Raw genomic sequence first — 14,934 nt, 5'->3', positions numbered from 1 at the left:
AGTGCTTGAAAACCAATTCTTCTGAAAGCTACTCCACGGAGAACAGGGAAAGTGAAGCACTAGGTAGGAGCAGGGAACCCTCCCACTGCAAGTGGCCTCAAAGTGAAATAAGATTTGAAACATGCTGGGTATTACTCTGGTAATATTATGCCTCATCTGAATCCATTTCTGAATTTGCCTCCCTACATTCCTTCCTGTCACGCACTGTAAAATACATGAAAAGCTAAGAAATGGGGGAAAAAAAAGACAGTGAGACTCTCTCTTCTGTTTTATCTGCTGGTTTCATAGGGAGTTTTGAGGATGAATTAATATTTGAAAGGAAGTCTGAGGTTCTCAGATGAAACATGTTACTGAATAACATGCTTGCAGTTTCCTGCACATAGCCCTTATTTTTCTCTATGCAACAATTTCTTGTATAAAGTCATAATATTTAGGTCATATATTAACTAGTCTTTTATATTCTGCCATGAGATTAACTTAGTTTTCAATGAAAAGACAAATATCCAAAACTGTAAATCAGTATTTACTTTAAAAAACATAAAACATAAATATTGCCCACTAATTTCCACTTCAGCCCATTAGCAGTACTAGGAACTCTTTTAAAGCTGGGAGGGCTATGGAACAGAAGAAATGTTAATTACATGACAGCAAACAATGAGAAATTAAACTTGGGATAAAATGTTTTAACGATGGATTTTTTGGGAAAGGATTTGCCAATTCATTCACTGAATGCATTCTGTAACCAAAAATAAAGCCATCTAACAGTCAGAACTGAGTTTGCCTATATAATAATCTGGGTACAGGATGTACAGTGGTGCTGTGTGACTGGTAATTGCTGTCTACAGTGTGACCTTCACCCCAACAAATCCATCAGTCCCCTCTCCCAGCAGTTCTGTCCCTGGGGCCTGAGTCAGAGAGAAAAGAGAAAGTAGGAGCCATTCCCTTTCCCAGGAGCAAACTGGGAGAGGAAAGGATTCTGTAGGTTCCCCTGGAGGGCTGCAAAGAAGGCAGAGCTCTGCACAGGGATAAAAGTGCTCAGAAATCCCACAGTGTTGCTCCCTGGGGAGCAGAGCAGAGACCCCACCACGCCGTGACACGTATGACCTTAACCTGGGATGTCTCAGACACAGAAACAACTCCACTAAATAATAATAAAACCCCTCAAAAAAGCTCTTCAAACCTACACTGAAGGTTTTAAGGATATAATTAACTGACCAAAAAGCTCATGGTAATTGTTTTAATTAAATTCTGAAGCAGAAGGAGCCAGAGATGAAATGAGGCCGTACCTGTTTTCTGTACTTGCAGCTCCCTTTTGGCTTGTTCGAGAATGGATTTGATGGCTTCATCTGAGCCAGTCTCTGTGGTTCGGATTCTTGTGGTTATATTACCTGGAGAGGAAAACAGAACTAATGACACCAGGAAAACTTCTATCTGGTTGTTTTTGTAACACAAAGACACGCTGGACATACTGATACCACGGCCAGTACAACCTGAGGACAGCTTACACAGGGTTTTTACAACACCAAAAATGTATTAACATAATAAAATAAAATATTCTCCCTGTGCCTGTCTCTAGCTGCCCTGGAATGGTGAGAACATCAGAAGAAGAACTAGTGGTCATATATTCCTTTTCTATGGCAACATATATAGATCTATTCTCTTTCCCTTTCTTTTTTTTTTCTTTTTGGAGGGGGAGAGGAAACAGAAGGGAAAAGAAGGGAAAGGAAGAAAGCTAAAAAACATAAGCCCAAGAATCAACTTAAAAATGGCATCAGCTGCTAGGCAAAGTAGGATGAGTATACATTCAGCACCAAACAGAATTAAAAAGTAACCAGGTAAAACTAATTTTTAACTTTCTAGAGGTTAATACATGAAGAGAAAGAGTCACTTAAATGCAGATACCATTTGAAGTACTCTCCAGGTAAGAGCTGAGTGTTTGGTTTAGCTTTTTTTTTTTTTTTTTCCCTTTCTTTTTTAACTTCTAAGAGGAAGAAAAGGAGGGAAAACCACAAATGCTACTGCACTTGACTGCATTTTTCATGATGAGATTACTGTTTGTAAATGAGCTAGATAATTTCTGACTGGAGTCAAAATAACTACCGAGTTTTGGGGTTGCTGCTTTAGTTTTTTCTTCTTCTTCCTCTTACTAAAAGAAATATTCTGCAACCTAATCTATAACAAAGAAAAATGTCCAGACTTCCTGTTCAGTGATAATTTATCAATCTGATGTTCACTTGTCTTTCTCACATACAATACTGAGCCAAGCATCACACTAATTTAACAGTGTAATAAAGTGGAATTTGTCAGCATAAGCCCCATGAGAAGAAAGAAGTAATTTAAGAGCAGAAGCAGTATATGATTGTTGGTGTAACTGTGCAACTTTCTCCCTCCAAAATCACAAGAACAGCAAAGAGAGCATTTCAATAGATCTGGTGATTTTATAAAGCCACTTCTGTCACTTATCTCTTTTTATCTGCATATGCAGGGAGGATGGGAGTGGAAAAACTATCCAAACAGGGTTACGTTAGTACAGCAGCAGCAGAATTAGAAAAAGCAAAGTGTTCATCTAACCCATGGTTTGTTTTATACTTACTGTCTGTTTTTCTATCAGATTCCAGGCCAGAATCAAACTGCACAGTTTTAAGGAAAACACACAGCTAAAGCACACTCCACTTCCTAGGGATTGACTGCAAAGAAAAACACCTGCCTGTGACGTACCTTCAGACCCATTTCTTCGTTTCGGTACTTCCTGAAATAGTCTGTTCAGGTTCTGGCCTGGATTCTCTGTTGAAAAACAAGTTTGGTAAGAACAAAACAATCAGGGGATGGTTGCTCTGACATCACGGGCTGTGACATGAGGAGCTGGCAGCCTGTCCCTGAGCTCTCCTGGCCCCTCGGGGCCCTGCCTGAGCCGGAGGAACTGGCTACTTGGGAAGAAGCAAGGCTGGCTGATTTGTTAATAAAGATTACAGCTATGTTCGGAAAGGAGATTAGACAGATATAAATAAATGTCTAGAGATACCAAAAATGAAGAGGTTAAAGATGGGCAGATAATCCCCTCAAGTACAATCATCAAAAGGAAGAACAGATTATAAATCTAACAGTGTGTGCTTCCAATTAAACAAAATCTAGGAAAACCCTGCCTGTCCTTTCCAATATTTCTTGACTGTAAACAACTTACTTTTCAGTTTCTCTAAATGTAAATCTCAGTCTTAAGATGAATCACAATGAAATGCATGTTACCTCTTAAAATCGCTGCCTTAAATATGCAAAGCTGCTTTAAACTGGGATTGTGTTTTAATTACTCATCTCATGCATCACCTACCCTATTTTGTCACAACACTTTGGGGAAAAGGAACATAATCACACAAGACACAACAAAAGCCTGGTCTCAGTAAACAACCCCAAATAAAAATTTGCAAGTATTTCTGAGGGCTGGTACCCCGAGTAGCTGCTGACCCTTTTCACTCCGTATTTAGCTCTGACAACGGAGCTCTTGGGAAGCGAGGGATGTGAGTGCCCCTGCTCTTTGCTCCTGCTGACAGGCACAAGCCAGCATCTAAAAAAAGCATACGCAGAGATACTAACCTGCTTGAGCGCTGCAAAGCTGAACTTTCTGTACCTGACACCTGATTTGGGTGAGAACAGCAGCAACGCACGAACCTCCCCGCGAGGGGAAGCTTCCGATTCGAAACATTTGGAACTAAGAGGAGGACGGGGCGAGACCCTGGGCAGGAGAGCACTTACCTCTTTGTCTACCCTGGATGCTGCGAAGAGCCAAGATGTTCTGCTCGTCCGAGAGGAACTGCTTCATCTTATGAAATGGCTCCTTGCCTCTCACAGTCAGTTTATTCCATGGCTTTGGCCGGGCCAGGATCTCACTCACAGACCCTTGCGACAGTCCCAACACATAATGTCCAAATATCCGCTGTCCAATATTGTGCTTGATCAACTGCTCTTTCACCTGACGTGCAATTTCGGCCGTGTCTATCTCCTCGCCTTCAGAGATGCTCCCAGCACTTTCTGACTGGCTGGGAGACGGGGCCATGCCATTAACATCCGGGCTTTGTTGTAATGGACTTTGGGAAGATATGGAGTTTGTGCTGTATGGACCTGTTGGAAAAATCATGCTTGTGCTTCCTGCTTCCTGCATTGCCTTGGAGTAGAAGGACTGCATTAGCTGTCGCTGGAGGAGAGAGTTTAGTGCAAATTTTCCTGTGGAGGCCAGGGGTAAGCTGGGGCTCGCCAGGGATGAGCTGAAAAAGTCTTGACTTAAACCCGTTGGTGAGAACTGGTGTGTACCATTAGTATTGGAAGCCTGCTCCCCCGCGTTGCGGAGCAACTGGGAAGGAGGGGAGGCCGGCAAGGTTGCAGGACGCTGACTCTCAGGCTGGTCTTTCCCTTTTCTCCTGGCTGACCCTACAAGGAAGGTCAAACATAATGCATTATGGGGGGTCAAAGAGGGAAAAACCAAGATAAAAAAAAATGCAAAGTTTGCCCCGCAAAGGGAAAAAAAAAAGTGCAGATTGACACGGGCCAATGAAGTGGCGGTGGGAGTTTTGGTTTGGTTTAGTTTTGGTTTGTTTTTATTTGGTTTTTTGTGGTTGGTTTTGTTTGTTTTTGTTTTTTTTCCATAATTGAAATTTTTTTAAGCCAAACAAGGCCCCCAAAACAAACAACATGCATTTCATGTTTGCACCTTTCTTGTATGTTGCAGCCTGGAGAATCCCCCTTACAGACATTAACACTAGAACAGTTACATGAAGTGCAGTTATACAGTTAAATAAATGCAGTTACAGACAGCAAGTCTCTCTGTTGTCTCTCATTCAAGACATGACTCATTGGACCTGACTGAACCCAAATGCAGCAAACATTTACATTTTGGAACAAACCAATTTGAATAAAGGAATCACCATTAGGTGGATGCACCAAGATCACTCAGTTAAAAGTCATAAAACACTTCAGAATTCAGTAATCCCAGGGCCAGTGGCAACTTTTAACTTTCTTCCAGCTGCAAAAACCATAAGCATTCGAGTATCTGGAAATTCCATGACTTGCCATTTAAAAAATGTGCACACAAGATGTAAAAGCCCACATTAGGAAAGCGGAACGGCAAACACACTTCGCCAAAAAGAAAGGATTTTGTTTTCCCAAGCTGACCTGCTGGTGGCACGTCCAAGTGTATCAGACAGGAAGGTTATGTTCTACATGCAAACACTGGGCATAACACTGGGGGGGAGGGAGGGGAAGAGACTTCTGGTGCCACGGATTTGTTCCCAAAACAGACAACAGCCTCAAACACTACCTCTGGGTACAGCCTGTAATGCCTCTTCCTCAACCTTTATAGACTCTGAGCTCTCCAAGTTTTACTTTATTATCCAGCCTATAAAACTACAAGAAATCCAGCGCTATTCAGTGTTCCTGTTGCTTCTTAATCCTTCTGCCATGCATTAGCTCAGACACTCAGCTCTCACTCAGCCCTCCCACCCGTCACGAGACAGCAAGTGAACCAGAACAGCCAAAAATCGTGTCAACCTACCGCTCAGGTCGCTGTTGGTGATGCGCAGCGTGGCGTTCTCCGACTGCAGCGAGCGGTTCTTCTCCAGCAGCAGCACCTCCAGCGGTTTGGAAGCATCCTAAAGGGAACCAGAGTGGGAGGTTTGTTTCTAAGAGCACTGAGAGGCTCACTCAGGCACTGAAAAGGATTTCAGAAATGAAATGGAATAAAAAAACCACAAGTGCTGGACTCCTCTCCAGACGCAGGGAGGGAGTTCACCGTGTGTGGATTTGCGGGAACCACTCCGGGCTCCGACATGAGCCGTGGAAGAGGTTCACTGTTTAATTTCCACTGTAAATCATTCATCAATTCTGCATTATTTTGAGATGTGTAACGGAACATTTTCTTAATCCTACTTATTTTTAAATGGTTCTGGCACACTTTCAGTTTAAAAGCTGTAGACTTCTTTTAATCTGATTAAAACAGGAGTTAAGATTATATTACTCCTTCTAGGTCAACTGACCCAAGTTAAGCATTTCCTTCACATGCTGCATTTCAGCAGAAACAGTTGGTTCAAAAATAGAATCAGCCACAGAAACCTGCTATTTACCTTCCCCCCAATATCTAACCCTTGATCATCAAAAAAACTCATGGAAAATAATTCCAAGGATATCGATATTCAGTTCAGATTTCAGAAGCAGGACTTTAATTCATAACCTTTACACTTAATTTAAGATTAATTTTCTGGAATATCAGAGCTTTCTCAGTACTCAAAGGTTTGTTTTCTTTTGTGAACATTATTTTCAAGGCTAATAAATACTTAAAAATGCTGAAGTCCTTGCTCAGCGTACTGCCTGTAACCACTTCTAGTATCTTTAAATGACTCAACTTCACAACATTTTGGTTATTCAGTCCAGCACAGCTGAAACATCACTTTGTCCTTGTCCACTTAAAAGAAATTAACAGGCAAAAAATGTTCAGTTCAGCTTTTTACATAAGAAAACATCAGGAAAAACAATGATCGACCCATATGTCTCAACATCAACAGGAAACTGCCGATGCCAACGCCAAGGAATTGCAAGACACAATCTTTGTTAATTAACTGAATTGCTGAAGTAAGTAAGACAACAGAAGTAGGTGCAGTACCTGCCCACCAGAGCTTTCAGATGGTGCAAACTCCATGGATTTCAATATACTGTGGAAGGCAGAAAATAAAAATTATTTCCTATTTCTCCTTTCCATAACAACTCCACTAATGAGCATTAACATTATCGTTTCCTGTTCTCCAGCAACACTACAAGTGGTAACAACTTTCCTTGCAGTAACACAATCTCATAATGAATATAGAATAACTATTCAAACTAGTTCTTGGATAAGAAAATTTTCTCAAGCGTCATCTAAATCATTCCATATGCAATCCCACAAGGCCAGTTTAAATCGTAAATTTAAAGGTTAATAAGGATATAACATTTTAAGCTGTCAGAAGTGATATAAATTTATCTGTGAAGCTGGAAGGGAACGAAGAAGTCGTAGCAAAGCAACAAAACAGGGGAATCACCACCACAGTACAGCACTTTATATAATATACACCAGTTCACCAGCAAGGAAAATATGCACAAATAATCTTCCCCACCAAGACACTACAGGGTAAAAGGCAGTTTTTCATTTTAATAACCTCCTCGTTCTATGGCAAAAGGAAGACAAAATGGCACAATATTTCTTAAGAAATGTGAAAGATCCAAATATTTATAAGTACATTAAGAGAAGAATCTGATAGTCTCATTGTCAATATTTTATATAAATACTGAGCGGTCAAAGGACGTCTCCCTTCAAAGGCTTTCAGTTAGAGTTGTCTCATCTGGCAAACCAGAATCTTACAGGAATCCAAACTTATTACTGTGCTTTGTCATATAAATTTTTTTAAATCAGCCTGCTGCAGGCAGGACATGAACTTCCTCAGACTGAAGCAATAAATGATTTCAGCTTCTTATTGTACAAAGACAACATTCATTTGGTGAAGAGAAATGCATAAACAGATACAGATAGTGTTTATATAGCATTTTTCATGTATAAAGCACCAGGAACTTTGTGAGGCAATGAGAATCTGTTTATTCATGTATTAAGCTGTATTAAAAGTTGTGGATCATGTACTGAAAGTTGTGGATGACCCAGCCCTGGCACTGTTCAAGGCCAGGTTGGATAGGGTTTGGGGCAACCTGGTCTAGTTCAAGGTGTCCCTGCCCCTGGCAGGGGTGGAACAGGATGGGCTTTAAGGTCCATCCCAACCCAAACCATTGTGTGGTTCTATAAAATGTGGAAACTGCATCAAAAAAAGGCAAAGGGGGAGCATTAAGACACGGGGACTTGTTCTGGATACCACGAGAAGTCCACCAGGCACCCATTAACTGCCTCAGACCACGTGGTGTCCAGCTCCTCTATGAACCTGTCCCTGCATGAATCCAGAGTCAGATGTGCATTAAGTGACGCTCTGGAAATCAGCGGTCTCTGAGTCATTCAAGGTGACTCAAAGTCATAGCAAATCCAAGGCAAAAAGGTCATTCTGAGACAGAAACCTGATGCATTTTGCATCTGTGCATACTCAGTGTTAATGTGCGTACACGGTGTTAATGCTGACAGGTATTCCTAAAATACGATGATTAACAGAATCTCAAACTTCTGGCAATCACTTTCATTACATGGGCAGCACTGGATGACACCTCTTGCCAGCAGAAATGGCTGTGGGGTAGGGCCCTCATCCTGTACATGGCACATAAAGCAATGTTGTTAAGACTCTATGAGGGCACAACAGCTCACCCACGTGCAAAAGGGTTTTTTTTCTGCTATCAATGGACTTGTGCCAGTCAAAGAGAGGGGTTGTGCACTGATGGCTTGAGTTCTTAGAGATCCTGACATTATATTGACAACACTGATGTGTTTATTCAGGTAGCAAATCACTGCTGAAAGCCAGTGTTTATTAGGACACCCCTTCAGGGGCACAGCTCTGTCTCCCAGGACTCCCAAGGTGCTGAGGGAGATAAATGCCCAGAGAGTCACACAGGGAAAACCCCAGTCACTGGCAGGTCACTGTTTCCATCCTCCCAGGGATTCTGCAGGGAACGGGCTCTGCAAGGACAGCAAGTCATAATGCACATCCTCATGACGCTCAAATGAGGACACTCATCTGAATTTAAAAGAATCCCAATTTGTAACTGCATATTATCACGTGGCAAACTTCCCAAGGCAGTCCCCAGGTGCTTCCCCCATTTCAGTCCAGACCAGCAGCACTTGTGACACGGGTCTCCCAGTGACCCCCACTTACCACACTTGGTTTGCCATGTGGAGCAGTCCAGCAGCATCCCAACCACCTTCCTCCTGGATGAGGCTAAACCAGAAGAAGCTGCTCGCTCCCCAAGGAGCAGGTGTGAGTGCCCTGACCACACTGCCTCCAGAACCAGTAATTTCCTATACACTTAAAACCCAAAATAAACTAAAAATCAAGCTGATGGCACCTCCAATTGTCCTAAGAGGATCATTCACTCCATCAGATTAATTTTTTCAAAAAATATGAAAGTTAAACATGTCAAAAATGACTCTTCAAATGTGTCACAAAAGAAACGTTTTCCTCAGGAATACGAGGAAGCAAAATGTGTCCTCTTTGGACTCCAGGAATATCTTTGCCCATGAGATCTCGACTCAATCTGTGGCTCAAGATCAGTTACCTGCTTTTTAAAGGAATGATCTTGTGACTTGAATCTGCACATCTAAGCTGACTTGAAAGATCTCAGTGCAAAGCAAAGTGTGCATTGGGACAGCTCGACTTTCTGTTCGTCTGATCCCGACTGCAAAGGCAGGAGGGTCAGTGCTGTCGTGTTACTCCAGAGGGAACTGAAAGGACACACAGAGCTTTCAGATCTCAAAAATAGGTTTAAAAGCCATTGGGCACAAAAGCCAAGGCAGAAAGTGAAGAATCCTCCCATCCCAGATCTTGACATGGGCCCAGTTAAGTTCCCCCAAGGTTAGATGTTGGCTGATATTGAGATCCCTCAGCCTAAAATGCCTGTAATATCCTGGGGAGGATTAAGGAAAATACATCAGTGTCAAAAAACCTCTGAGAAATATATTCTTTTTCTGACTTACTGACAAGATATCTCTTTTCGTGGTGCGGATGTTATAAGCAGTTCATTTTTGTCAGTGTCTCAGGGCACAGGGCAGGTGTGGCAGGATTCAGCGTGAGGGATTCTGATTTACAGCAAAAGACTTTTCATAGTCATTTCCAGCAACAGCCTCGCTTCAGATCAGACTGTCACTGCCAGGTGATGCACATTTAGCCTTTAGCACATCCTCTGGATTAGATGGGAGCAGAGGGGGTGGTGTGAGTGAACTGCTTGGAGGGTGCAGCACTGCAAACATCCTCAGTGCTCTCATAGAGGGACTTAACCCCTCCCTGCACCATCCTGCAGGACGGTGTATGGACCCCAGGTCACCTCCAAGCTATCTGGTAGATTAGTAGATATAAAAGCTGTAACAGCTGGGAGAACAGGGTTAATTTACTGGCACCCAACCAGGGCCACCCAGGAGATTCTCCCATCTATTGCACTGCAGCTCATCCTGAGCAGAAACACTGTATGAACCCCCCTGTAAGTCAGTGTTGTAAAAAATAAAGTTAATTTTTAAAAGAAGGCAATACTGCCAGGAATACAGGGTTTGTATTGAAAGTACAAATGCAAAGTAAAACCTAAATGTATTTAGTGTGTACATTGGGTTCCTGGCACCAGAAGTCTGGCTTTAAAGCCCCAGTCCTGTTGTATCCCACCCACATTGCACTAAACCAGGTAGGATTCAAAACTCATTTGCTGTCTCAGCACATTTACATTTAGTATCTCATGTAGTAAATTGAAAGGCTGTGGTCTAATTCCCATTCATTCACTCTTTTACATATGAAGGCATAAACTGGATGAAATCTGAAGGAGAGAACACGGATATATTTACCCCCACTGCTAAAATGACAACGCTTTTTTGAGACCAGTTAATAATAAGGAATAACGACCAAAGAAATGGTCAATTCATTCAATTTAAGTGAAACTATCCACCCACTGTGAACCAGAACCACAGCCAGCGTGGCTTGAATACATCAGCACCAGGGGCTGGGCAGTCGTGGGGCTTGCAAATCCAAAGCTGCTTTCCATATTCTCCAGGGACGTGTAAACAAAAGCACATGACTACCAGCCTCATTTGAAATACCTCATTAAACAAGGTAACGGGTTATTTCAGTCTTCTTAAAGCACACACAAAAAATGCCAGAATGATGAAAGAAGAGATGGGAGTTTCTCGCAGTTATTTAAACCTTGACACTAAACATCTCTCCAGTCAAAAAAGTTCTCTTCTGAACCTGACAGCTTATCTTGTTATAGTTTAAAATGAGGCCCTTTTAAGTCTCTTAAGAAAATCCCTTGAAATAGGAAGAGGCTGTTTGTGGCTTTAGTTTAAAACCACAATATACTAGCAAAAATATACAGTGAGACAAGCCCAGCACGAAACTGGTAAGTGCTGAACACTGGCTGCCAGAAGCAGAGAAAGGTATCATGGCCAAAGGCTCTGCACTAAATTTTTGGTCCACATTACACTCAGCTGTTGGCTGGGGATTTTAAGAGTGGTCAACCTAAAATACCACAGATTTTCAAACTTTCTTCCCTTTGTGGGCAATAATTTTAGTGGCTTTTCTTCATGGACATGCGTATTCTTTGCTATTGAGATCCTCTGCTGCAACAAGAAGCACCCTCAGATACAGCAATTCCACTGGTTCTGGATGCAATTTCTGCCAATATTCCTGAATTCCCCGTTATTGTGGTTTTGACTGAATTCTTTATTGTTCCAAGAACACAGATTTGTGGCTTCATTTAACAAGCACTGTTAGGAGTTTGCGAAAAAATTATGTAAGCATATAACACTTACTTTAATTCTTTCTTAACCTCTTCATAATCAGCCTGTCCTTTCAGTTTTTCTTCCAGTTGCTTCAAAAGAAAGAAGATGGATTTAATTATTTAGATTTTTTTTTTTCTGCAGGCTTTCAAAATCATCTTCAAATTATTCCATATATACAGCAGCGCACAAGTGAGGGTTAATGACTCATACCTAATTTACATATATTAGAAAACAAACTATAACCAATTAAACGTAAACACAATTATACCTCGCTCATCCTTTGTTTACAGAGTGCCAAGCATGACAGAATTCAGTGGGTCCCAATTTGGCTGTTTGCAATGTCACTGTCGTGCGTTCAATAAAGAGATCGGGGAGGAAGGTATCAAAAAAAAAAAAAAATGGGCTGCCGGAATTTTTTAGGAAACTGGGAAATTGAGTAAACAAGCAGGATGCTTTGGCACATACCGTGTTCTTAATACGACAGTTCTTGATAACCTTATCTACATGATAAAAAGAACAGACTGAAGAAGCTGTTGTTGACTGGGACGCCTTAAGCTTGTAAGGCTTTTACAATGCCTTGTGCCCAAACCAAACAGCTGTACCAGGTCATTTTACAAGCATTACTTATTGCAGTAACTAATGTGATTACACACTGGAGATGGAGCACTGAGACCAGCCCAGCAGGTCGTTTGGCTCAGGTCTACCTGAGCCCGGGTGGTCTCAGTGGCTCCTCTTCGGTGTGAGGATGCAACAAACGTTGAAACAAAACCCCCTGACACAATCCAGAACGCAATGCCACACACTTGGACCTTACCCAGCTCCCAACAACAGTGCTCATCACTACAGGATAAATGCTTCAGGAGGCCTAAAACATAGTGATACATAATTGATGCCGTTACGTTGCTTGCAGAAGCCACATTAATTTCCCACTCATAATTTCTTTGCTTAGCGGAGGCACACCTGATCTAAGCAAAGAACAGAACTTACTGGCTTGCAACTTCCATGGATAAGTTCAGGCTAGCTCTGCTTCACTTCATTTTTGGTGTTAAAATTGTCACAGAATCCCAAAGGTCACGAGAAACAGAAATAACACAAGGATGCATCACCTCAAAGACAGAGCGTCTACTTTGAAAAGGAAAGGAGTGCATGACATGAGAAAGAAAAATAGGGCTTTATGTCCAGGAGAAGCTGCCTTCAGGGGAGAAGGGAATTCAAGATCCCACACCCACTCTGGGGCTGCTTCTTGAATGCAGGAGGGCAGGGGAGGGCTATTGGGAACTTGGATAATTTTAGCAAAGCCATTTCAAATGCAGCCCCACAAAGCTGTGCAGCAGCACAGCTATGGGTGTGTGGAGGCAGGGCTGGGACAGGCCAGCAAATAGAACTGGGAACCTCTTCCCTCTGCTGCCTTCTTCAGTAAGTCACTGTGTGGGTATCACCCATCTCAACCTACCCAATTTAAATGAGGGTTCTCCACACGATAGCAGCGTGGTGGGGCTTCGCGGGATGTCCAGACATTCCATCTTTTAAAGGATTTCCTACCCAGCCCCGTCCAGCTCACACACTGTTGACATTTCTGCCTTGCCATCAGCACGGATATTAAAGAGCAGTGACAAAGTGGACATCCACGTTATCAATACACAGCCCTCTTCAGTTCCTGTTCCTGCTGTTTGATGCCATAATCCACCCTCCTTAGTCACTGCTGACAAGAGGCATCTCCCGGCAGGAATACACGGGCCCTGCTCCGGCAGCTGCTCAACAAGCAGCTCTTAATGGATCACCACCACTGCTCGTCACAGGGATGCAGGAACTGCTGCTCAGTGTGGAATTTGCACTCTATGGGACATTGATGAAACGAGTGGCCTCTTAAAAAGGTCTCGTGTGCCAGCATCCTCTGCCATCAGTGACTTGTGCAGTCATTCCCGTTGTGTTAAAAAGAAAAAAAAAATGTCTGTTTTAGCTAAAAAATTTTTTTTCCACCTGGAATATATATATAGGATGAGCTTTAGTCATTTCTCTTGACATGTCCTGAGTTACCACTGACTTTGCTTTAGAGAGTAGACATAGTGGTACAGGTGTTTTGGCCCTATACTTGATGTAATGAGGAAAATCCTGGTTGGTGTGACCAGGAAAATTCTACAAATGTTAAAGATGTTGGAGGATGTGTTGAAATGTTACTGTGGGAATGTATTATGTAGCCCAAGGGCCTGAGGTGCCACATCAGTTCCCTGATTTTTAAGGAGGACCAGCTACAAAGTGCCACAAGTTCAGGCAGCTCAAGCTATAGCTCAATGCTGTGCCAGAGTTAGTTAAACAAGGAATCCAAATAGAATTTTTAATGCACCAGAACAGGCTGCAGAGGGATCTTCAAATGAAACCAGGGAGTCCTTGGTACTAGGAAGAGACTCAGCATCACAACTGAGAGCTTCCAAACTGGATGCAGGGAATGGGAGGAGCGGCCAAACGCCACATGACATCCTTCTGCTCTCCTCGGTCATGTCACTTTGCCACCTGCTTCTGACTCTCTTTAGTGCTCCACGGCACAGACACATCACAATTCACCTCTTCCTTAACTCTGTGGCTCAAAACATTCTGGGTCTACGGCAGATGAGCTTTTACAGCAGGGATAACTGGTTATTTATAGCAGTCCTCGCAACAAAAAGTACCAGAATAGATTTAAAACAAACAGTATCCTGGATTAATATGTTAGTTACTTATGCAAGGATATGCTAAGAAAACAGCTTTTTGTAGAGGCAGACATGAACCACAGAAAAGCTAATGATTCCCATTTTAATGCAATCTATATTAAATGTAATTCTGTGCAGGGGTAAGCTATACCCTGATAAGGTATTTCTGGAAAATTCAGGTACAAAGCACAGGTAGAAAAATAAAGAAAAAAAATAGATATTGACAGAATGAAGCTGCTTTGGACTCTCAGGTAGTCACATGCTGCTATAGCAGTATGGCAACCAGAAATATTTTACTTTGAACTGTATAAAAAACACATATATCCATCATTCCCAAGGATCTAATACAGACATTGTTGCCATGGAAAATCTGCACCTAAACGTTTACTTTCCTAAACAATATAAACTAACAACTGAGGATGCAGTGCCTGTGTATAAGCAGACCATTTAGGCACTTGGCATCTTCCCGGTCAATGACTGCTTTAAAATGTATTAGTATGGTAATTGTCTCAAAGAACCCTGTAAAACGCACAGAACACGGGATAACAAAGGTTCAAGCTGTGAGACAATCTGGAGGAACTAATATCTTGCACTAAATATCAACCTGGTTAATTCAGACAAAATATATTCTAACGACCTCCAACACAGGAAAATGCAGGAGCCAGAGGGCAGAAGGGATGAACTGGTGGCATTTCTGCATGTGAAATTTGCAAGTATTCCACGTTAAAGACTCGTCTTGCATTTGTGTTATGAATGAACCCATGTCAGAGCGTGCACATTTCAGATCCTCTCTTATGTTATTTAAAAAATATAATCTTTACTGTCTTT

At 42.1% G+C, this 14,934-nt stretch overlaps 1 protein-coding gene across 7 annotated transcripts in view; it reads right to left on the bottom strand.

Annotated features, from left to right (window-relative positions):
- CUX1 (cut like homeobox 1) overlaps window positions 1-14,934 on the bottom strand; it is a 264,884-nt gene that overhangs the window by 66,928 nt on the left and 183,022 nt on the right. For 3 of the 7 annotated variants that reach the window (XM_027882101.1, XM_027882105.1, XM_027882100.1), the window contains exons 12-17: window positions 11,450-11,508; window positions 6,644-6,692; window positions 5,540-5,636; window positions 3,748-4,419; window positions 2,719-2,784; window positions 1,287-1,388 (exon numbers count right to left, since the gene is read on the bottom strand). In XM_027882101.1, coding sequence (XP_027737902.1) covers window positions 1,287-1,388; window positions 2,719-2,784; window positions 3,748-4,419; window positions 5,540-5,636; window positions 6,644-6,692; window positions 11,450-11,508 — 1,045 coding nt within the window. The remainder of the gene's footprint in view (window positions 1-1,286; window positions 1,389-2,718; window positions 2,785-3,747; window positions 4,420-5,539; window positions 5,637-6,643; window positions 6,693-11,449; window positions 11,509-14,934) is intronic. The other 4 variants (XM_027882102.1, XM_027882107.1, XM_027882103.1 and 1 more) reach the window with 3 other exon arrangements.

This window comes from Empidonax traillii, unplaced genomic scaffold, assembly GCF_003031625.1.
Source record: "Empidonax traillii isolate 1590-97213 ecotype Southwest subspecies unplaced genomic scaffold, ASM303162v1 scaffold101:size1699134, whole genome shotgun sequence".
NCBI lineage: Eukaryota > Metazoa > Chordata > Aves > Passeriformes > Tyrannidae > Empidonax > Empidonax traillii.
This window is presented reverse-complemented; position numbering and strand designations above follow the sequence as displayed.